Source organism: Astyanax mexicanus, chromosome 6 (assembly GCF_023375975.1).
Source record: "Astyanax mexicanus isolate ESR-SI-001 chromosome 6, AstMex3_surface, whole genome shotgun sequence".
Taxonomy (NCBI): Eukaryota; Metazoa; Chordata; class Actinopteri; order Characiformes; family Acestrorhamphidae; genus Astyanax; species Astyanax mexicanus.
Window position 1 is genome coordinate 54,070,317 of NC_064413.1, and position 24,454 is coordinate 54,094,770.

Sequence of the window (24,454 nt, forward strand, 5' to 3'; positions counted from 1 at the left end):
TATTCCTATATGTAATTAGCATATCTGACCGTGTTTAATGTTACACTATTTACAGAAATATGCCACAAAATACATCAATACTCAGCAAGGAGTAAGTGGAAAGTAGAAGTATGAATACAGCTCTGGAAAAAAATAAAAGAGCACTTAAAAATGATGAGTTTCTTTGATGTTACCAAATTGAAAACCTCTGGAATATAATCAAGAGGAAGATGGATGATCACAAGCCATCAAACCACCAAACTGAACTGCTTGAATTTTTGCACCAGGAGTAAAGTAGCATAAAGTTATCCAAAAGCAGTGTGTAAGACTGGTGGAGGAGAACATGATGCCAAGATGCATGAAAAAAACTGTGATTAAAAACCACCAGGGTTATTCCACCAAATATTGATTTCTAAACTCTTAAAACTACTTTATGAATATGAACTTGTTTTCTCTTGCTCTAAACTACAATATTTTTATTTGGAATTTGGGAAAAAGTTGTCTGTAGATTATAGAATAAAACAACAATGATTTATTATCATTTTACTCAAACATAAAGCTATAAATAGTAAAATCAGAGAAACTGATTCAGAAACTGAAGTGGTTTCTTCATTTCTTTCAGAGCTGTAGTGCGTGTAACAGGTGAATTCAATATTCAGGTGATTGGCTTTTGGACTAGTTTACTGTGCAGTGTCATGTGATTGTGAGCAGGAATGATGTCAGTGTGTGGTTCTGGGTATTGTAGTCTGTAGACCTATTGTATATGTGTGTGTGTGTTTGTGTGTGTGTGTGTGTGTTTGTGTGTGTGTGTGTCTGGCACCTTCTCCAGCAGTTGGCGAAGCTGTCGGCTCTTGGCATCTCTGGAGCAGAGGTTCTGCTCTGGAGCCACGACAGTGCAGATACAGCGTCCGTCTGCATCCTGCGCCGAACTGTACACCTGCCAGCCCTCCTTTGGCCCAATCGTCTGTATACACACACACACATACACACACACACACACACACACACATACACACACACACACACACAGAAAGAAAGAGAGAGAGAGAGAGAGAGGTTGAGTTTTGCTCACATGCAGTTCTGTTTGTCAATCACACCAGTCTTTAAATTTCGACACATCTCTCCATTCAATGTTTCCTTTATTTCTTTATTTAATGTATTTTCTACATTGTAGATTAATATTTAAGACATGAAAATGATTCATTTACATATATAGAATTATGTAGTAAACAGTAAACAAGTGTTATTCCTCCACATTAATCTCCTGATCTAAACCTGATGAACTGAGATGATGATTTGAGGTGATTTAATTGGGATGAGCTGGAGCTTCACAGCATGAAGGAAAAGCAGCAGCTATTGTTCAGCACCTCCAGAAACTCCTTCCTTCAAGATGCTGAGAAAACCATTCCAGGTGACTCTAAATCATGAAGATACTGAGATTGAAATAATAAGAATCAAAAATATTAAGTAAGTCCAATGACTACACCTAAATACATACAACCAAAACATAGATACAAGAAATCAATTAAAAAAACATATTAAAATAAGTAGCCCGACTTAAAACACAAATAAAATAAATAAAAAGTGCTAAAATACAAGTAAACTAAAATGGACAACAAGAAATATAGGATTAATTCGACCTCTCAATTAACCCAGTAACTCACTGTTCTAAAGCAAGTTAGTATAAGTGAGTTTTTAGACCTGTTTAAAACCGAGACAGAGGTAGCTTGGCGTTTCAAAGTCTTGGAGCATACACTGAAAATGCACAATCCCCTTTGAGTTTCAAACAAACTCTAGGAGCAACCAACAAATTCTGTGATGATGATCTCAGAGAGAGATCTGATAATAATACTTCAGCATGTGTTCCTGTAGAGCTTTAATATTATAGTCTTCAATATTAAATTTACAAATGTAAAAAAATCATAGAAAGAAAAAAAACACACTGAATGAGAAAAAGTGAGGTGTGTCCAAACTTTTGACTGGTACAGTTTGCTTTAAATAGGTTTAATAGCATGTTAGAGGAGCTCAGAGAGGTTTGGTGAACTAGAGGCTCTATGGCAACTATGAGCCGAGAATCACTGATTCAGATACAGATCAAACTGCTGCCAGAAAAGTGCTTTTCCTGAAGGAAACACAGGAGGGTTGCACAGCTGAAATGACTCCCACTGTTCGCTATGGTGGTTGATAGGTGGTTGCTATGGTGTTGCTACGGTGTCTGTGGCAGTTGCTAAGCAGTTACTAAGTGGTTGGTAATGTGTTGCTATGGTGTCCTGGGTGGTTGCTATGGTGTTGCTATGGTGTCTGTGGAAGTTGCTAAGCAGTTACTAAGTGGTTGGTAATGTGTTGCTATGGTGTCCTGGGTGGTTGCTATGGTGTCTGTGGAAGTGGCTAAGCAGTTACTAAGTGGTTGGTAATGTGTTGCTATGGTGTCCGGGGTGGTTGCTATGGTGTTGCTATGGTGTCTGTGGCAGTTGCTAAGCAGTTACTAAGTGGTTGAAAATGTGTTGCTATGGTGTCCGGGGTGGTTGCTATGGTGTTGCTATGATGTCTGTGGAAGTTGCTAAGCAGTTACTAAGTGGTTGGTAATGTGTTGCTATGGTGTCCGGGGTGGTTGCTATGGTGTTGCTATGGTGTCTGTGGAAGTTGCTAAGCAGTTACTAAGTGGTTGGTAATGTGTTGCTATGGTGTCCAGGGTGGTTGCTAAGGTGTTGCTAAGTGGTTGCTGTGGTGTCTGTGTTGGTTCCTAAGGTGTTGCTAAGCAGTTGCTAAGGTCTCGCTTTGGTATCCTCGTTAGTTGATATGTTGTTTCTTAGTGTTTGCTAAGGTGTTGTTGGCTGGTTGCTAAAGTGTTGCTATGGTATCCTTGGTATGCTGTTTCTAAGCGATTGCTGGGTGGTTGGTAATTTGTTGCTCTGGTGTCTGGGGTGGTTGACAAGGTGCAACCACCTAACAGTGATGGTATTGTATCCATAGTGGTTTCTATAGTGTCTGTGATGCTTGCTAAGGTGTTGCTAAGCGGTTGCTAAGGTCTTGCTATGATATCCTTGCTGGTTGCTGTGTTGTTTCTAAGTTGTTGCTAGGTGCTTGATAAGGTGATGTTAGGTGGTTGCTAAGGTCTTGCTTTGGTATCCGTGGTGGTTTCTATATTGTTTTTAAGGTGTTGCTAAGTGGTTGCTAAGGTGTTGCTATGGTATCTGTGGTGGTTGCCATGGTGTTGCTATAGTGTCTGGGGTGTTTGCTAAAGTGATGCTAAATGGTTCCTATGGTATCCTTGGTATGCTGTTTTTAAGCAATTGCTGGGTGTTTGGTAAGGTGTTGACATGGTGTCCATGGTGGTGGCTAAGGTGTTTCTAAGGTATCTGTGGTCATAGCCATGGTGTTGCTATAGTGGCTGTGGTGGTCGCTAAGGTGTTGCTAAGGTGTTGCTGTAGTATAACCATTGGGTGCTAAGTTGTTGTTGTTGGGTGGTTGCTAAGGTGTTGCTATGGTGTCCTCGTTGGTTGCTATATTGTTTCTAAGGTGTTGCTAAGGTGGTTGCTAAGGTGCTTCTATGGTATCCGTGGTGGTTGCTATATTGTTTCTAAGGTGTTGGAAGTGGTGGCTAGGTCATTGCTAAGGTGTTGCTCTGGTATCCTCGTTGGTTGCTTTGGCATTGCTATGGCATCTATGGTGGTTTCTATATGGTTTCTAAGGTGTTTCTAAGTGGTTGCTAGGTAGTTGCTAAGTAATGTATTTGCATAAATCAAAATAATTACTACAGTAAAGTAAATATAAACATAATTTCTACATATTGAACATAAGAAACATATTAAACAAATTTGTACTTTACATTACTTCACACCTTTGCTCACAGGTGAAACTACACCCCCCATAATCCATTGCAGCAGGTACTCTGTGGCGGCTCATGGTAAGATAATCACATTTATTGCAGTGGCTGCTGAAGCGTTTACTGTAGAGAGGAAATAATTGATACGGCAGCAGAAATGAGAGAAGAATGATATTAAAACAGCCTCCCTCTCTCTCTCTCTTTCTCACTCGCTCCTTTCATTATTTTATTTCTCTTTATATGTGCATCATCCCCCTCTCATTTTCTGTTTAAGTGTTTTTTTTCCTGTCGTTTATAACCTTATTGTCCCTCTTTCTCCTTACAGCTCTCCGTCTCAATCACTCTGTCTAAAGCTCTCTCTCTCTCTCATGCACTCCTTTCATTATTTTGTTTCTCTTAATATGTGCATCATCCCCCTCTCATTTTTCTGTCGTTTTTAACCTTATTTTCTCACCTTCTTCCTCTCTACAGCTCTCCATCTCCATCACTGTCTAAAGCTCTCTCTCTCTCTCTCTCTCTCTTTCTCTCTCTCTCATGCACTCCTTTCATTATTTTATGTCTCTTTATATGTGCATCATCCCCCTTTCATTTTTCTTTCCTTTTTTTTCTGTTGTTTTTAACCTTATTTTCTCACGCTCTTCCTCTCTACAGCTCTCCATCTCCATCACTCTGTCTAAAGCTCTCTCTCTCTCTCTCTCTCTCTCTCTCTCTCTCTCTCTCTTGCTAGCTCTTTTCATTATTTTATTCCTCTTTATTTGTGCATCATTCCCCTCTCATTTTCTTTTAAGTGATTTTTTTTCTGTCGTTTTTAACCTTATTTTCTCACCTTCTTCCTCTCTACAGCTCTCCATCTCCATCACTCTGTCTAAAGCTCTCTCTCTCTCTCTTATGCACTCCTTTCATCATTATTTTATTTCTCTTAATATGTGCATCATCCCCCTCTCATTTTCTTTTTAAGTGTTTTTTCTGTCGTTTTTAACTGTATTTTCTCACCCTCTTCCTCTCTACAGCTCTCCATCTCCATCACTCTGTCTAAAGCTCTCCCTCTCCCTCTCTCTCTCTTTTATTATTCTCTCAGTCTCACTTCTCTATCTTATTATTATTCCCTGCCTCTCCCTTTGTTGCATTTTCTCTCTCTTATACTTCACAATTTTCCTTCTTATTGTTTTTTTCTTTTCTGTTCCTTGCTCTCAATAGTTTTTTTTTTTTTTCTCTCGATCCTTGTGATACAGTGGTATGGAAAAGTTCGTCAAAACCTCTATCTTGGCATTTTTATGTCTCTCTATATACAGCTCTGGTCACGCCCAAAAGACCTGTGGTTCTCTCTTTGTACGTGATCCCATTGGCTGTAGGTAGCTGCTGCTCTTGACTCCCAGTCGCCAACTGAGTCAGATATTAGCATGCCAAATAATGAAATATCAATGAAAAAACAATGAAAAATTGCAATTATGCACCTAATAATAAAAGTTATAACTCCTCAAGCCCGAAAGCAATAATGAAAATATATTATATATTAACCACTTATACATTTTATATTATTATGCCTCACTATAATGTCTTGACAGGTAATGACTGTATATAAGGCTTTATAATGTGTTGTGCACTTACATAAAAGCTTAATTTTAGAAAACATAGCTGCATATTATAATCCAATATACCAAAATATACCAAACATATGTTATAGTGCATTACAGCACTACATTGTACAATGTTTTTATGAACATATATTATAAGGCATTATAAGCCCTTTCCTTTTAAACCCTTATACGTGTAGTTTAAGATGTACTTATAAGCTATTATACAGGCCTATTACAGTGATTATAAGGTATTATGCATGTCATATAATGCATTATAAATGAATTTATAATACATTATGAATACAGGGTTCATAGGAAGTGTTACCAAACTTATTTACTCACAATTGTGAAAGGTCACAATACTTTATTCTGTGGTTTTGTGTGAAATTATGTCAATCTAGGCTATTTTCCTCATTTTTTGTGTTGTTTCTATACATACAAAGGAAATAAAGATGTGTTATTGCAATACTTATCCTGGAGAAATACTAATACTAATACTAACAGCCTTTACTGTCAGGAATACCCAGGCAGGGTAAACAAGAAGTACTAATGATAAACAAACAGGGAGTAAATAAACAAAGAAACAAACGAGGTAAGAACACAAAGAAACTAGAAACTACCAAGAATAACCAAGAAGATAAACAAAACTAAACAGGGCAGGGATATATATTTACAAGGGAAAACAAACAAGAAGCTAATACTAGACAGGGAAAAACTAGGCTGGACAATAATAAATAAACTAAGCAGAAAGGAACTAAACACTGAGCAGGGAACTGGGGAAACGAGGAAGAAACAAGAAACTAGAAAACTAAACAAGAAATAAACACGGAGCAAGAACTAGGGCTATGAACCGCAGCGAAACACAGAGAGACAAAACAACAGGGGAAGGTGCAAAGACCGACGCAGACAAAGTGGCAGAGGAGGGCTATTTAAAGAAACAGGAAACACACTATAATTGGAAACACCTGGGGAAGGGGCGGAGCTACAAATGAGACAAGTGGTGGAAAGGTACTGAGACGGGAGACACAGGGGAGCATAGGTCACGTGGGGAAGACACACAGAGACACGAGACGAGACCAGGATGTGACATTTACTGTATGTCACATAACTATAGAGAAACAGCCTATTCTGCTTTAAAATCAGCTTCCAAAACATAAAGAAACTTCTTTTGCATTAAAAAAGAAAGTTACAGCTACACAAAAGCACAATAGAAATGTTGTATGAGATCTACCACACCACTACCACCAAGAAACACCCCTCCCCCAACTCTCCAGCAGCATCAGGATACTGAAATAATGACTTCCCACCCCAAAAACAGAACTTTAGATCTTTTCTAAGACTCCCTTCATCAGAAAAATGACATCAACCAACCAGCAGGAGCTCTCTGCTCTCTATTACAGCAGCGGAGAGATGAGATCTGGGAGCTGCAGCAGAGCAGGAGAGAATTAGAGCAGGACAATCAGTATCGGAGGACGAGAGCGACAGAGGAAATGACTACAATCACCAAGCCGCCCACGACGAGGCCAGACAAACGAGAAACCAGGGACCACGGATGAATACCTCACTCTGCCCTTTATACCCTCTCATCCTTATTCCCATCCACAGCAACACCTAATTACCCAGCATCCCCGTCTTCTACTGAATTTAAAAGGTTTTCAACCAAACAAAACTAAAAAAAAGAATGTTGCATGGCTTAATTTTGAGCAGCCTGGTGTTCAATCTTCATTAATTGCACATTGCACCAGTAAGAGCAGAGTGTGAAGATTGTTAAATTAGCAGAGTAAAATCACTCAACACAGTTCTTCTCTAAAAATTACAATGCACACAACATTATGGGTGACATACCAGAGTTCAAAAGAGGACAAATTGTTGGTGCACGTCTTGCTGGAGCATCTGTGACCAAGACAGCAAGTCTTTGTGATGCATCAAGAGCCACGGTATCCAGGGTAATGTGAGCATACCACCAAGAAGAACCAACCACATCCAACAGGATTAACTGTGGACGCTGTAAGAGGAAGCTGTCTGAAAGGGATGTTCGGATGCTAACCCGGATTGTATCCAAAAGAACATAAAACCACGGCTGATCAAATCACGGCAGAATTCAATGTGCACCTCAACTCTCCTGTTTCCACCAGAACTGTTCGTCACCACAATCAATTATTGTGCTCTAAAACCAGGGACAAAGACAGGGAGAGAGAAAGTGGTCAGACCCCTCTATAAACAGCTCTGGGCATGCCCAGAGGGGACCGTGGTTCTCTCTTTGTACGTGATCCCATTGGCTGTTGGTAGCTGCTGCTCTTGACTCCCAGTCGCTGACTGGGTCAGATATCTAGCATGCCAATATACAACTCTGGGCTTAATAATCAATGAAAAACTGCAATTTTAGGCCTAATAAGCCTATTCAAGCAATAATGGAAATATATTATATACTAACCACTAATAAAAGAGATGCAGGTATTGTGTTTGATTTGGATTTTTACTAAGTACAAGCAGATGTAGAAAAAAGTAGAACCTTTTGCTTAGATGACAGCTTTGCACATCTTAACTAGATTTTTTTCAGCTTTGTGCCTCATCAAGAATTAATAACTTGAATTTCTTGTCTCTTAATAAAGTGTTTGAGAGCATCAGTTAAAGTAAAGTAGTGAAGAGGTAGAGTTACAGGTATACAGTGATTAGTGAATATTTCAGTAATGTTCTAATCCAGATTATGAGAAGCAACAACTACTCAACTAAATTAAGAAAAAAAATGAAGGTCAGTCAATCTGAAAAAAAAAAATAATAATTTCAAGAACTTTGAAAGTATCCTCAAGTACAGTCACCACAAAGACCATCAAAAATATTATTATGATGATGAAACTGGCACTCATCAGGACTGTCCCAGGAAAGGATAGAAGAGGAAGAGTTTCCTCTGTTGTACAGGTTAAGTTAAGAGCATCTAAATGCTTCTTCACAGAGTATTTTGGTTTGTTTAACACTTTTAAGTCACTATATGATTCTTTATGTGTTCTTTTATAGTCTGGTATATTTACTACTCATTTACTATGTAGAAAAAACTGTATAAAAATAGTACACAGGTCTTACTTAAATTGTGCTAAGTGTACTTAACTGTACTAAAATAGAACTATTTTAAATATACTTAAAGCTCACTTTCCGTCGTTTTTTCTTTCATTTTAAAATGTCTAGTTGTGGTCTCTAGTATGAATGAATGACATGTGAGCCGTTTTTGTAAAAAAAAAGTGCTCAGGTGTCTCTGTATAGCTCTTTTTTAATGGACTGTTTTAGGGGTGTGTCCAAAATGACCGGATTCCAGCTTTGCTCATGAATATTCATACATGCAAACAGCATGCAAATATCTCTCCTCTGATTGGCTAGGAGCACTGCGACGCCCCTCCGCCGCTCTGCCGCTCACTGCCTCCCACCTCCTAACTGATGAGCGGTGATGTTGCGTCGCTTCAGCTCCGCCTCTGGGAGTTTCTCGAGCCAAGGTGGGCTGGTCTGTGAGTTTCTGCCTACGTAGGCAGAAAGATAATTCAACATTCACCCGTTTTTCGGAGGGGGGGAGGGGGGATTTCTTTGCTTAGCTCCTGCAGACAATGGGGGCTGCAAAACAGTTTAATGTGCAGGTGTACACATTCAACTCGGAGAGACCTACTGTATTCCACAAAAAAACAAGAACAATCGGATTTTCGCGGAAGGTGAGCTTTAAGTAACATTTAAACATTTAAACTACTTCATGTATGTAACTTCATATTTTAAATATGCTTACAGTAAAATTATAATATATTTAATAATGAGTATCACTATTTATTATACACAGAGTATATTAGAAATGTAGTAAGAATCGATGGTAAATATATGTGATCTATATTTACAATAGAGTACAAATATGCTTCTTGTTCCTGTCTTTTGTAAGTAGCACACTTCTAGTTTACTTCGTTGGATATTAAAAATATATATATATTTTAATATACTGTACTACAATTTTTATCGTGTTACAAATTTCCTTTAAATTTTTATAAATGTAATAATTTCATTTGCTTTTTAAAAAGGTCCATGATATATTGTATTTTAAGTGAACTACTGTAACAGCTTTTTTTAACACACTTTGCTAAAAATGTAAAAAAAAAAAAGTATTTGGAAATAAGTATTTTTTTTAAGTATATTGAATTACATTACATTAAACTAAAAATGTACTTCATAGTAGTCTATTTATTTTTTAATACACTATATTGTACTTTGATGAAGCATAATATTAATGTACTTTTAATCTATTTTAAGTAAGTACATAAATCTGTGAGTATGTTTACAGCATACTTCAGTATGTTTCTCAGTATGTTTTTTTTTTTTTACCAGGGTGCAGTCACCACAAAGATTATCAGAAACGTTACTATAGAGGTTTGATCTTGGTGAGACCGCGAGGATAGTGCTTTTTCCTTACGCTGCTATTCTCAAAACCAAAGTTACTGTTTCCACTGTCCAATGTCCATGTAATTGAAATAAATCCACTCCACAAGGTGTTGAAATGATAATCGAAGTTTATTGTTCTTCTTAAAGCTTACAAAACGTAAATGAACTAACTGAAGTATCCTATAATGAAAATAAAAAGGTTTAAAGTTTCTGGGAGTTGAAGAGCAACAGCAGGTAAGAAGACTGTTCGCTTCCACGGTTCCTTGCGATCTGAAAATGAAACTAAAAAGCGCAAGCCTAAGGATGCCGGCTCGTCAGTTCTTAAAGAGACAGTACACATTTTTAATCCAAATCCAAGTAACCTTAAAAACATGAATTATTATTCTTTTAACTATCCTATAAAATTAGACATTTAAAGTAAATTATTATTTATCTTTTAAAGCGATTTTAAGCATTTTTTATTTATTTAAACTTAAAGTCCACTTTGGCCGCTACATACCCGGCCCCTAATTGCTTTCTATTTTAGAAACAATTACAAAAAAAGTAATATACTTAACAGTCCTTTTTATTCTGCTTCTTGAAGCAGGCAGAGTTTGGTGATCGGCCGCTCAAGTACGTTCGTCTTCGTCTTCACTCGAACCTTGCGGACGATTCCATGCTCATCCACCACGATCTTCACGATTCTGCCCATCAGCCATGATCCTCGGGGGGCTGACTCGTCGACGATCAAGACTACGTCTCCCTGGCTGAAGTTACGCGCTGGATGGTTCCATTTCTGTCTTTTCTGGAGTTGAGGCAGGTATTCTCTGGTCCAGCGTTTCCAGAACAGATCGCTCATGTACTGGACTTGCCTCCATCTTTTGCGTGCATAAGTATCATCCTCGTCGAAGACGCCCGGTGGTAGGTTGGGTTTAGTTTTGAGCAAGAGTAAGTGTTGTGGGGTAAGAGCTTCTAGGTCATTAATGTCATTAGAAGGCGTAGTGATAGGCCTACTATTCAAAATGGCTTCACATTCGCAGAAGAACGTTTGAAGACCTTCCTCGTCCAAGCTTTGTTCTCTCAACGTAGCATTCATGATTTTCCTGATTGAACGAATCATTCTTTCCCACACTCCTCCGTGGTGGGATCCGGATGGTGGATTGAACAACCACTTGATATCATGTTGAAGCAGGCTGTTCTCGATCTGTGCAGCATTCCACTCCTTTATTGCCTTCTTCAGCTCATGGTCGGCACCAACGAAGTTGGTCCCGTTGTCGGATCTCATTTCCTTCACCTGACCCCTTCTTGCGATGAAGCGACGTAGAGCTTGAATAAAGGAGTCGGTCTCCAATGATGCTGCCATTTCTATGTGGACTGCACGACATGCAAGGCAGGTGAATATCACCCCGTATCTTTTGACAGACATTCTTCCCCGCTTGACGATGAATGGCCCGAACAGATCCACGCCAGTTCTGGTGAAGGGTGGTTCATTTGGTAGAACTCGGTTTCTTGGTAAGTCTGCCATCATTTGTGTACCTGATGCACCATGTTGTCTTCGACAGGTAGTACACCGAGACAGCATTCTTCGGATTGACGAGGGAGCATCGATGATCCAGTACCTTTGGCGTACGTGTGACAAGACATGATTACGTCCACTGTGCCCTAGGCACTCATGTGCATCCTGAAGAATCAAGTCCGCCACGTGATGGTTCTTGGGAATGATCATTGGATGCTTGGCTTCAGCTGGCATGGATGCTCGGCTGAGCCTCCCTCCAACGCGAAGGATTCCCTCCTCAAGTTGTGGATTGAGTCTTAAGATTCGACTATTCTTCTTGACAGAGTCCTTCCTCCGGAGTGCCGATATCTCCTCTTGGAAGCTATTGTTTTGGCAATGGCTAATAATGGTAATCTCCGCTTTTTGCAAGTCTTCCACAGTCAGGTAAGTATGTTTGACACTCTTTTTGTAGCTCAACATCTCCTTGTTCAACTGTTGTCCATCACTGCACAATCCTTTCAACTCTTTTCTCTTCCTAGACAGGTTCACCAGGATTTGCTTGAGGCGTGTCAACCACGCTACAGCCTTCTTGAGCCGTATCCATGAAGAGAAGTAATGGATTAGTTGTTGCATGGCATCAGTGCTTTCTACTGTGGTAGCATTAACCAGTACACCTTTCTTCACCTCAGGGTCCTCAGCTGTGAGCTCTTCTTGGTGTTCGAGGTTAACTGGCCACTCCCCTTCTGGTTTGCTAAGGAAGTTGGGACCAGCAATCCAGACCTCATTCTTCATGAAGGCGCTCACACTTTGACCCCTTGAGGCGCAATCGGCAGGATTCAAGTGAGTATTCACGTAGCCCCATTGATGCACGTTTGATGCTTGCAGGATTATGGCGATCCTGTTTGCCACAAAAGTCTTAAACCTAATGTTCTCATTGGCTATGTACTTGAGTACTGCAGTACTATCCGTCCAAAACTTGGATTCTGTCAGTGGCAACTGAAGCTCCTTCTTCAGCATGACATCCACCTTCACAGCTAAGGCAGCTGCCGTCAGCTCCAACCGCGGGATGGTAGTTGGTTTCAGAGGTGCGACCCTCGCCTTCCCCAAGACGAATGAACAGTGTACTTGGTTACTGCTATTCTTCTGGACTAAGTATGTGACAGTACCGTAGCCTGTTTCACATGCATCACAAAAGTGATGCAATTGAGCTTGCACAGCTTTGCCGAATTCAGGTGGCTTGAAGCATCGAGTCACTCCGAAGTCAGTGAGCCGTAGAAGTTCTTCAGTCCACTTAGTCCATTGTTGTGCGAGGTGTTCTGGCACGGTGTCATCCCAGCCTGTTCTTTGTCTACACAATTCTTGCAGGATGTTTCTTGCAGGTAGTATAACTGGTGACAACATTCCGAGCGGATCGTAGACTGCGCTCATTTTCGACAGGATTCCTCTCCTGGTGAGAGGCTTCTGCTCCATGTTAACTTGAAACTTGAGTTGATCTGACCGGATGCACCACTGAACTCCCAAAGCTCTCTTGATGGCGAGTGAGTCCTGGTCGAGATCTAAATCTTTGACTTCCGTCGCTCGGTCTTCAAGCGGAATGGTTAACAGCACATTTTGACTGTTGGTCGTCCATTTTGTGAGTCTAAAGCCTCCTGTTTGACAGATAGCCGTCAAGTCGTGGAGTAGCTTGATGGCTTCCTGTTCTGAGTTGACTGATTTTAAACAATCGTCAACATAAAAATTGTTCAACACTGTCTCCACAGCTGTTGCATCGAATGTATTCCTGTTGTCCTCGGCACACCTTCTCAGCGCATAGCTTGCGCAGCTGGGTGAGGAGGTGGCTCCGAACAAGTGTACCTCCATTCTGTATTCATGCAGCTCCTTCGATATGTCCCCGTCAGGCCACCATAAAAACCTGAGAAGATCTGCGTCTTCAGGTGGGACCTTGACCTGGTGGAACATGGACTCCACATCGGCCATGACTGCAATTGGCTCCTGACGAAATCGGGTTAAGACACCAACCAGGCTGCTGGTCATGTCAGGGCCTTGCAGAAGCTGCTCATTGAGTGTGGTTCCCTTATACGAAGCACCACAGTCAAATACCACTCGAAGTTTGTGCTTCTTGGGGTGGTAGACAGCATGATGTGGAATAAACCACACCTTTCCATCACTCCGATTCAGTTCTTCTTCTGGAACTTTAACAGAGTATCCCTGGCTGATCACCTGGTTCATGAAGCTGACGTATTCCTCTCGGAATGTCTGGCTTTTTTGTAGCTTCTTTTTCATGTTGAGCGCTCGTTGCTCTGTCATTGCTCTATTGTTGGGCATTTTCACGTCTTTGTTCTTCAACGGCAAACCGATAGAGTAGTGACCATTGATCAGCTTCGTGGATGTGGTGACTCTGTCCATAAACAGTTGATCCTCCCTCGACATCTCAAGCTGCTCTCCTCGAGCATTCTCGGGAAAATCATATTTGAACTGTTGTGTCCACAATTCTTCAAGTCGAGCCACCGATATCCGGTTCATTTGGATCTGTGGGTGTCCATCCTTAGACCAGCTTCTAATGTTTTCACGCAACGGTCCGTTCACGGTCCACCCCAAGACTGTACGAACTGCATACGGACCGTTTTTCACGCTGCGGATTACCTCTTCTGGCTCCAAAGCCTTCGCGACGTCAGTCCCAATCAGAAGATCGATATCCGCCTTGATCGATGGAATCCTTACACCCCGTAAGTGTGGCCACTTATCCACATCTTCCTGGGTTGGAATGTTCTCCTGACTAGCAGGTATGGTCCTTTGTGTGAATACACCATTAAGCTCGACAAAGTCTTCACCTTCCAGACTGCTGACTTCTAAGTCTGGTAGCAATTTGCATGAGACGGCTTTTTGGTCTCCCATCGTGGTAAGTAGGATGTTAATATTTGTTCCTTGCAGGTTAAGGTTGTTAGCTAGCCTGTTAGTGCAAAAGGAGGCGTTGCTGCCTGGATCCAGGAACGCATAGCAAGTTAGCACCTTGTCACCTTTTTTTGCCTTCACTCTCACTGGAACAATGGCGAGGACGGTTCCTGTACCCCCGGCCCCAGTCTGAGAGCAAGTTTCCCCAGCATCCACGAATCCACTGATCACAGCTTGTTCTTCCAGTGAAGACTCCTCCGTTTGTTCCTCCCGTGAAGTGTTTTCTTTCATTAAGTCTTTGGGTTTCTGCTTTATGTGTAACAGCGTAGGGTGTTTAGCTGAACACATCTCACAGCTTTTCTTTTCTTCACAGGCACTGCTCATGTGTCCTCTTGTAAGACAGCTGAAGCAGAGTCCCTTGCTTTTAAGGAATTCCAATTTTTCTTTGTGCAATTTTTTCTGAAGTTTCCTGCACTGTTCCATTGTATGATCACTCTGACAAAAGATGCAGGGTTTCACGAAAGCCATGTTCATGTTTGGCTTCTTCTCTTTAGCTTTCTTGTCAGCACTATCAACATTATTCACTGCTTTCTGCTCTTTAGCTTCAGTGGCTAACGCTGTGATGTTTTTCTTGACAGCTGTCTTTTCAGGTTGTCGCCTGCTGTGACCTGAGATTTCGCCAAACACAGGGTGTACAGCCATTTCAGCCTGTTTGGTAACGAATGACACCACGTCTTCAAACTTGGTTCGCCGATCTTTTTTCTGGATGTCAATGGCGACACTCCTGAATTTATCCCTCAGCCGGTATGGGAGCTTGGAGATGACTGTGCGCATGTTCGCTGCATTCTCCATCTCATCCAAGTACTCTAAGTCTGACATTGCGTTGTTACAGGTGGTCAGAAAAAGAGCATATGCTTCAAGTGCTTTAGCGTCCTCTGACTTGATAGTAGGCCAATTTAGAGCCTTGTCAAGGTATGCCATTGAGATCTTATATTTGTCACCAAAGCGCTCCTTTAATAATTTCTTAGCTTCAGGATAGCCCTGATCTGGGTCCATGTGAAAACAACTGCGCACTAAGTCATTAGGCTGACCGCTTGTGTGCTGTTCCAAATAGTAAAGCCGATCTTTGCTGTTTTCAGTTTTGCTCTCTATGCGATGCTCGAAAGCTCTCATGAAGAGACGGTATTCCATTGGATCTCCTTTAAACGTTGGAATGTTTGGTGATGGCAATGTAGATAGCTTTTGTTGCTTTATTAAGCTCTCAGTTATTTCATTTTGGCGTTGCATGACAGAAACTAGGTTATCTGCATTTGCTGAATTGCCCTTTGGAGTGTGATGCACTTGTCTTGTTACAGGCGCTGGTCGTGCAACAGGCGCTGGATTGCTAGCTATTCCACTATGGCTGTGCTGCGATGCATTACTAGCCCCACTGCTCCTATTGTAGCTGCCATGATGTCTCTGAATAGCTATCAGTGACTCTTCTCTACTGCCTTTAGAGCCTCGTGACACATATGAACCTTCTTCATATTTCTTTAGCACGGCTAATTTTGCCTCCTTTTCATCAAGCTCTGCTTGTAACTCCAATTCTTCTTTTGCAGCTTTGAGCTGTAGCTCCTGTTCCTTAAGCTTGAACTCCTGCTCCTCCAGAGCTCTTTTTTGTTTCAATTTATCTGTCTTGCTTAGCAAAGTAGCTTGCTCCAATTCAACTTTCATGCGTTCAGCACGAGCTGCTGATATAACAGAAGCAGAGGAGACAGACCTAGCTTTTTTACTCCTTCTGGATGTAGCTGAAGCACTATCTTCAGGATTTACTTCGCTGTTCACTTTTTTAGACTCTTCTATGCGAAGCATTGCATCCTTTATCCATGAATTAACTTCTTGCACAAAATTACTGTGCTCATCATATCTTGGCTGAAACCAATCACTTTGATCTACCTTCATGTTCTCTAAACATCCAAGCTGACTATACAGATCTGTAACATCAGCATTTATTTTACTGAAATCTTCTATCAGCTCTCCATACTTGTTCAACAATGCCTGCGTTATAATTTCCACGTTTGCATCATCATCCATTAAAGCAAGCATTTCGTTTCTTTTCTCAGTCAATTTGCCTAGCTTGGCTCTCCTGGAGTTGAATTTTGTTTGCAAGTTATGTTCCAGAGACACTTGTGTTGATTTAACCAAACGTTTTTTCCCCGGAGGGCTTACCGTCTTTTCCTCCTCGTTTGCCATGATTGGTTTTTTTTTTTTTTTTTCGATTCCACTTGCGACAGTCACGTAGCAGCCACGAGCCACTTGTCCACTCACCGGTCACCACTGCAGCGCGTGATCATGCTGCCTCAGAAGTCCCTCGGCTAATCTCTCACTAAATCTTCTTTCCACTTTCAGCAAACCCCTCCAACGTTGTAATCCTACATCAAGCAAGTCTTCTTACTCATATAGAGGTTTGATCTTGGTGAGACCGCGAGGATAGTGCTTTTTCCTTACGCTGCTATTCTCAAAACCAAAGTTACTGTTTCCACTGTCCAATGTCCATGTAATTGAAATAAATCCACTCCACAAGGTGTTGAAATGATAATCGAAGTTTATTGTTCTTCTTAAAGCTTACAAAACGTAAATGAACTAACTGAAGTATCCTATAATGAAAATAAAAAGGTTTAAAGTTTCTGGGAGTTGAAGAGCAACAGCAGGTAAGAAGACTGTTCGCTTCCACGGTTCCTTGCGATCTGAAAATGAAACTAAAAAGCGCAAGCCTAAGGATGCCGGCTCGTCAGTTCTTAAAGAGACAGTACACATTTTTAATCCAAATCCAAGTAACCTTAAAAACATGAATTATTATTCTTTTAACCATCCTATAAAATTAGACATTTAAAGTAAATTATTATTTATCTTTTAAAGCGATTTTAAGCATTTTTTATTTATTTAAACTTAAAGTCCACTTTGGCCGCTACAGTTACGATGATTAAACTGGCACTCATCAGGATTGCTCCAGGAAAGGAAGATTAAGAGTAAGAGTTCACTTCACAGAGTATTTTTTTGGTTTGTTTAACACTGTTTTTAAGTTACTACATGATTCCTTATGTGTTCCTTTATAGTCTGATAGATCACTTCACTATTTATTTACTATATGGGAAAAATATTTAATTTAATTTAATAAAAAAACATTGAATAAGAATATGTGGTAACACTTTCTATGAATGTCATCTCTATTAGACTCTATAACCACATTCATAATATATTATAATGCATTAATAAGGCATTAAAACATGGCTATAAATATTTATAAAAATGCATAACTCATTATAGCCAGGTTAATTAAGAGTTATAGCTTGTGAGCATAATACATTATAAGCTGTGTTTACAATATATATGTTAAAATAGTATATATGTATCGGTAATAATATAGTCCCACAATGAAAGTCTGGCACTTTACTTAGAGCGCACAAAGACCTGTTATAATACATTATAATTGACTATAATTAATATTATATTCAAGACAAGAATACTTTGAGTTGTTATAAATATATTTATAGGATTATTGAGGGTGTGTTTATAAGTTGGAAGCTTTTTTAGTCATAATACAGTCTGTAAGCTGGGACTGAGTTTCTTGGTATTGATGTATAACATGTTATAAACACTACAGCTATTAATGCATTATAATCACAGTTCATGATGCATAATAAACATTGCTATGATGAATATTACATTTTTATAAATATGTATAGCCATGTTTATAATGCCTTATGAATGCATTATAATGTGTTATGAGTATGTTTAAAGAGTCTTATAGAGATGACATTCATAGAAAGTGTTACCGAATATGTTTCCACACTTTTGGCTGGTACTGTGTGTGTGTGTGTGTGTGTGTGTGTGGTGACGGTAAGCGGTGTTGAGGACTGGACTCCTCCTCTGTTCTGAGATCAGTGAGAGATGTAGTTCAGCGGTGTGAGGCTGGAGATGATGGTGTTTGGATGAGCTGTGATGAATGATCTCCCTCAGCTCTCTCGGCCTTGGCTTCAGCAGCTCTAATCTAACTGGAAATGTGTTTTAGTCTGGAGCCCGAGGACGAGTCCGGGAGAGAGAGAGAGAGAGAGAGAGAGAGAGAGAGAGATGGACCTGTCAGACAGCAGGCATCTGCATGCTCTTTACATCCACACTCTGTTTCTTTCTCCTTCCTTTTTTCCTACCTGACTCTCTCTCTCGCTCTTTCTTTCTGGGCTTTGATGTATAATTTGTACAATTCAGGTAGAGTTGAGATGCGAGGCACATCGAGGAGCAGAACAAAAGACAACAGACCATAAATGTCCATCAATTTTAGAGAGAGAGGAATAGAGGGAGTGTTTTATGATGTATGCATGCCATTTTAAACATTTAATATCTAACCACATCAGATAGCCTGTTCCTGTTTTACTTAATCTTATTTATTCTTAACTTTTATTTTTTATTTTAGTTGTTCTTTTAGTTTTTAATTTCCTTTTTTTATTTGTTTTCTTATTTTATTACTATTATTATTATTATTATTATTATTATTAGATTTTTTTAAATAGTTTTGTATTATTGCTTTTTAAATTTTGATTTTATTTTATTATTATTACTATTATTTTAATTTATTTATATTATTGCTTTTTATTTTTATAATATTTATTATATTGCTTTTATTATTTCAGGATCGCCAACATGGAGGAAGATTTTGGCTTCATTTTCATTGAATGAATGGGAACGGCGACACGGTGTCCATCTTTTTTTACAGTCTCTGGTCCACACACTGTTGCAGCGCTGCTATAGGAAATGATTGGTCGTCTGTTGCTTTCCAGTGTGAACACAGGGTTAGGCGCTTGTACTGTCTTTCTCTCTCTCTCTCTCTCTCTCTCTTTATCTCATGACATCTGTCTGTCTGTCTCTCTGTCTCTCTCCTTTGCTCGCACCAACTGTCTGTCTGTCTCTCTCTTTCGTTCATGACGTCTGTCTCTCCCTCTCTCTTACCGTCTATCTGTCTCTGTCTCTCTCTCACTTGCTTACACAGACTGTCTGTTTGTCTCTCTCTTTCGCTCACACCGTCTGTCTGTCTCTCTCATTCGCTCACGCCGTCTGTCTGTCTCTCTCTCTCTTTCTTGTTCGCTCGTGACATTTGTCTGTCTCTCTCTTTCGCTTGTGCTGTCTCTCTGTCTCTCTCTTTTGCTCATGCTGTTTGTCTGTCTCTCTTATTCTGAGATATTATGATACAGTAAAAATGATCTAGACTGCCAGATCTAAATCTCACTACTCTATTATTACTGTTCCCTCACAGTAAAACTGGGAAATTCCTGAATTAAAAAAAATGAATCATGATTTTTCTTCATTTTTAAGTGATTAACACCACTAATATAATTTTATTTAAATAATCTAAAGCTGATATTTCTTAAAAAGTACTCCAACACTGAAATGCATCCAGTAATATGCTTAGGAATAAATAGTTGGAGTTTAAGCAGATAAAGTAACGCTGTTGTTGACAGAGCCCTGTTACAACATCCCATCCCAAAAAACAAAACATGGTTATAAAGAAGATTCATTGTTATTATAAAGTGAATAATGGCTGACTGTTGACTGTTGTCAGAGTTTTAATCAGTCAGTGGCGCACCTGTATTTCCCACCTCACTTCCAGACCACCACGCCCATCAGTGTAGCTTTATTCCTAAACTTTTGACGCTATTTTAACAGCGTGGGCCTAAGGCGTGAAAATGGACTGTTGATGGAGTGTAAGATAGCAATGATGCTTTATACAACATGCCTTATGCAGGGTGTATGATAGGGCCCTAAATGTGTTTCAATATGACATGCATTCAACATCCAGAAATCTCGCCCAGTGATTTACCTCTTCTCTACACTCTCCCACCACATCCACTGCCCCTGTTTCCTTTGCAAGGCTGTACTTCCACATTGTACTTTCTCTTTCTTCTCTTGAACAAATTAACTAACTATCCGTTTTGCTATATAGCGACGCATATATAGCAAAACAATGAGAAAGCTGCAGAATTTTGCATGGGATTACAATAGCAAAAGCATGGTAAAAGCATGTATCCTGTAGCGAAACAGGAGATACAGTATGATGAATAAACTCACTCATACACACACACACACATTCTCTAACTCACTCACACACACTCTAAAAGAAGTGTATTTCAGACAGCTGTGTTCACTTTCTGATGTCATATATGTGAGGCACAGTAGAGTTAGTTCTGCACTGATATGGTAAAAAAAGCTGTATCTGTATCTTCAATCCTGCACCTATAACCCAAAAAAATAACACAAGTATGAAAAAACTAAGATTTCTATTAAAATTCTTACAAACTTAACTTAAACTAAAACTAAACACTAATAAAAGAAATAAAAACTAATAATGTCACGTCTGGTGTTGTGGGCGCTCCTTGTCCTTCCACACTTAGCTCCAACGGAGGTTCTCAGTTAGACAACTACAACACCCAGAATGCACCACCCACTGACATCACACACACTGCAGATCACGTGACACCTCACCTGCCCCAGCCAGGAAGTCCTGAGTATTGACATTTACCTGCAGTATAAAAGGACTGCTCACACAAACACACCTACACCACGTATTGCCTGGTTTCGACCACATTACAAAGCGTTTATTCTGTGATTGTTTTCTCGTGTATGACCTTGCCTTTAGTTTTTTCGACCTTGATTTTTGCCTTGCCTACTCTGTGGATTTTTCGTGTATTACCTGGACTGTTTATCGTTTCTGTTTTGGATCACCTCTGATACTGCCTGCCTCGTGTATGACCTCTGGACTGTGTATCGTGGCTGTTTTTTGGATTATCTCTGATACTGCCTGCCCCATGTATGACCACTGGACTGCCTTACTATCCGGTAATGGTCTTTACCTCTAGGTATCTGTTTACCGGTGTTGTTTACTCACTGCTACTGTTGTTGTTCATACCCTGTGTGTTTTTAATAAAATCCTTAACTGGTAACGCAAATGTCTGTATTCTGTACCCCACCATGACAAATAAAAACTAGCAAACACACAAAAATAATTAAAACTAACTGAATTGGAGTTTAAAAAGAAAAAAGAAATAAAATTAAACTATAACAAAAATGTCTTTATTCCAACTCTGGAATAATCTCCCCGAATATGTTCGGGACTCAGACACAGTCTCAATCTTTAAGTCTAGACTGAAAACTTACTTGTTTAGTTTAGCTTTTGGTAATTCATGTTTTTTTCCTTTAAATAAGGCTGCAGATTCAGGGGTTCATGGACAGAGCGAATTGTGGGTAAACTGAGATGCTGGTGCTGTTGTTCTCCCACTGCACACGGTCACTCAGGTTTGTGGAGGGTGGAGTGGGTGGATGCCAGTGTTTCAGGGAGCCTCCATGTCTATGTTACCTTCTGGCTCTCTGCCTTTAGTTAGGCTGTTTTATTCAGTTCTGCCGGAGTCATTAGCCACACTCTGATAATGTTTTATATTCTCTGTTTTACATAAATCCAGTCAAAACTAATTCCATCTCTCTGCTTTCCTCCGAGTTACTGACTGCCCACCTGTCTGACCCGATACCGATGTTGGACCCTCAGGCTCTCGCGTCTCCTGTCCGGCCAGACTGATGGAAGTTTCTGAAGTCAGCTCTTCTCCACCACCACCACAGATCAGCTGCTCATCGTCCATCTTATTCTCCACTACTGATTACATACAAGCCATTAGTGGCGCGCTATTATAGTCCTGAATATATAAAACCTATGTGGATGTATAAAAGACTTTTTAAATTTTAATGTAAAAGCCGTTTGACCAGTGGTAGGATGGTCCCCCCTTTAATGTGAGTCTTGGTCCTCCCGAGGTTTCTTCCTCCTCCTGCAGCTCTGAGGGAGTTTTTCCTTGCCTCCGCGCTCACTGGGGGTTCTGTATTCTGTATTTTCTATGTTTAATGTTTTGCCTGATTCTTTGTCCTGTAATCATGTTTCTGTAAAGCTGCTTTGTGCCAACACCTGTTGTAAAAAGCGCTATACAAATACATTTTATTTGATTTGATTTGATTTAACCATTATTACCTTCGTCCTGCCCTCCCAGTTTTTCCATCTGTCCTACCTCATTCCTGTCTCCAATGCCGTCTTCGTGACTCTCTACCTGCCCTTACCACAAGCACTGCTGCTTTAACCAGCCCATCTTTCAACACAAGTAACAGTGTAATTTACTTAAAATAAAAAAGTTAAAAGTCTAGAACAAGACTGGTCAAACACAATCTGTATTAATTCAGGAAATCAGAAAACCTCAGCTGGATGTACTGAAGAGTGAGAGCTTTTCATCTAATCCAGCTGCTGAACACACATTCAGACAGGGATTAAACAGCAGAGACGACCGGCTTTATTTACACAGAGCTCACAATGTACTGAATAGAGGGAGGTCTGGAGATGGTGAACGAGTGCGAGAGTGAATAAGGTGAAGAGCAGAGAGTGTAGATGAGGTGAACAGGAGGAAGTGCGAATAAACTGAAAGGAAGCGAGTGAGAATAAGGTAAAGAAGAGTGAATATGAATGAGATAAATGGAAGGGAGTGTGAATAAGTATGAATTGGAGAATTGAAAATGAATATGTGATTGGTAGTAGATGAAGTGTGAATAAGTGTATACACAGTAAAGTGAATAGGAGGAACAGGGGAAGTGTGTATTGAAGGAAATGTGAACATGATGCACTGAATGTGAATGTAAACAAAAAAAGGTGACAGGCAGGCAGAGAGTGTGAATAAGGTGAATGAGAGTGAATTGGAAAAAGAGTAAATAGAAGACAGCATGAAAAAGGTTAACATAGTGAATAGGAGGGAGTAAGAGAATGAAGTGTGAATAATTATAGTGAGTAAGGAAAAGGAGTGTGAATAAGTGTGTGCAAAGGAAAGGAGTGTGAATAGAAGTGAGTATGGAAAGGGAGTGTGAACAGGAGTGAGTAAGGAAAGGGAGTGTGAACAGGAGTGAGTAAGGAAAGGGAGTGTGAACAGGAGTGAGTAAGGGAAGGGAGTGTGAACAGGAGTGAGTAAGGGAAGGGAGTGTGAACAGGAGTGAGTAAGGGAAGGGAGTGTGAACAGGAGTGAGTATGGAAAGGGAGTGTGAACAGGAGTGAGTAAGGAAAGGGAGTGTGAACAGGAGTGAGTATGGAAAGGGAGTGTGAACAGGAGTGAGTAAGGAAAGGGAGTGTGAACAGGAGTGAGTAAGGAAAGGGAGTGTGAACAGGAGTGAGTAAGGAAAGGGAGTGTGAACAGGAGTGAGTAAGGGAAGGGAGTGTGAATAATTATAGTGAGTAAGGAAAAGGAGTGTGAATAAGTGTGTGCAAAGGAAAGGGAGTGTGAACAGGAGTGAGTATGGAAAGGGAGTGTGAACAGAAGTGAGTAAGGAAAGGGAGTGTGAACAGGAGTGAGTAAGGAAAGGGAGTGTGAACAGGAGTGAATAAGAGAAAGGGGTATGAATAAGTGTGTGCAAAGGAAAGGAGTGTGAACAGGAGTGAGTAAGGAAAGGGAGTGTGAACAGGAGTGAGTAAGGAAAGGGAGTGTGAACAGGAGTGAGTAAGGGAAGGGAGTGTGAACAGGAGTGAGTAAGGGAAGGGAGTGTGAACAGGAGTGAGTAAGGGAAGGGAGTGTGAACAGGAGTGAGTAAGGGAAGGGAGTCTGAACAGGAGTGAGTAAGGGAAGGGAGTGTGAATAATTATAGTGAATAAGGGAATGGAGTTTAAATAGGAGTGAGTAATTGAATGGAGTGTGAATAGAAGTGAATAAGAGAAAGGGGTATGAATAAGTGTGTGCAAAGGAAAGGAGTGTGAATAGAAGTGAATCAGAGAAAGGAGTGTGGGTAATTATAGTGAATTAGGGAATGCAGTGTGAATAGAAGTGAATATATAAAAGGAGTGTAAATAATTATAGTGAACAAGGGAATGAAATGTAAATAGAAGTAAGTAAAGGAAAGGAGTGTGAATAGGAGTGAATAAGTGAAAGGACAGTAAATAATTGTAGTGCATTAGGGAAGAAGTGTGAACAGAAGTAAGTAACAGAAAAAAAGTATGAATAATTATAGTGAATTAGGGAAGGGAGTGTGAATAGAAGTGAATCAGAGAAAGGAGTGTAAATAATTGTAGTGAATAAGGGAAGGGAGTGTGAATAGAAATGACTAAGGGAATATAGTGTGAATAATAGTGAATAAGGGAATGCATTGTGAATAGAAGTGAGTGAGGGAAAGGAGTGTGAATAATCATAGTGAATTAGGTAAGGGAGTGTGAATAGAAATGAATCAGAGAAAGGAGTGTAAATAATTATAGCAAATAAGGGA

The 24,454-nt window shown here is 40.1% G+C and overlaps 1 protein-coding gene across 1 annotated transcript in view; it reads right to left on the reverse strand.

Annotated features, from left to right (window-relative positions):
* The window catches only part of olfm3a (olfactomedin 3a), a 53,262-nt gene that overhangs the window by 19,968 nt on the left and 8,840 nt on the right, over nt 1-24,454 (reverse strand). Inside the window, exon 2 of the mRNA XM_049480904.1 lies at nt 800-943. Within this exon, the coding sequence (XP_049336861.1) occupies nt 800-943 (144 nt within the window). The remainder of the gene's footprint in view (nt 1-799; nt 944-24,454) is intronic.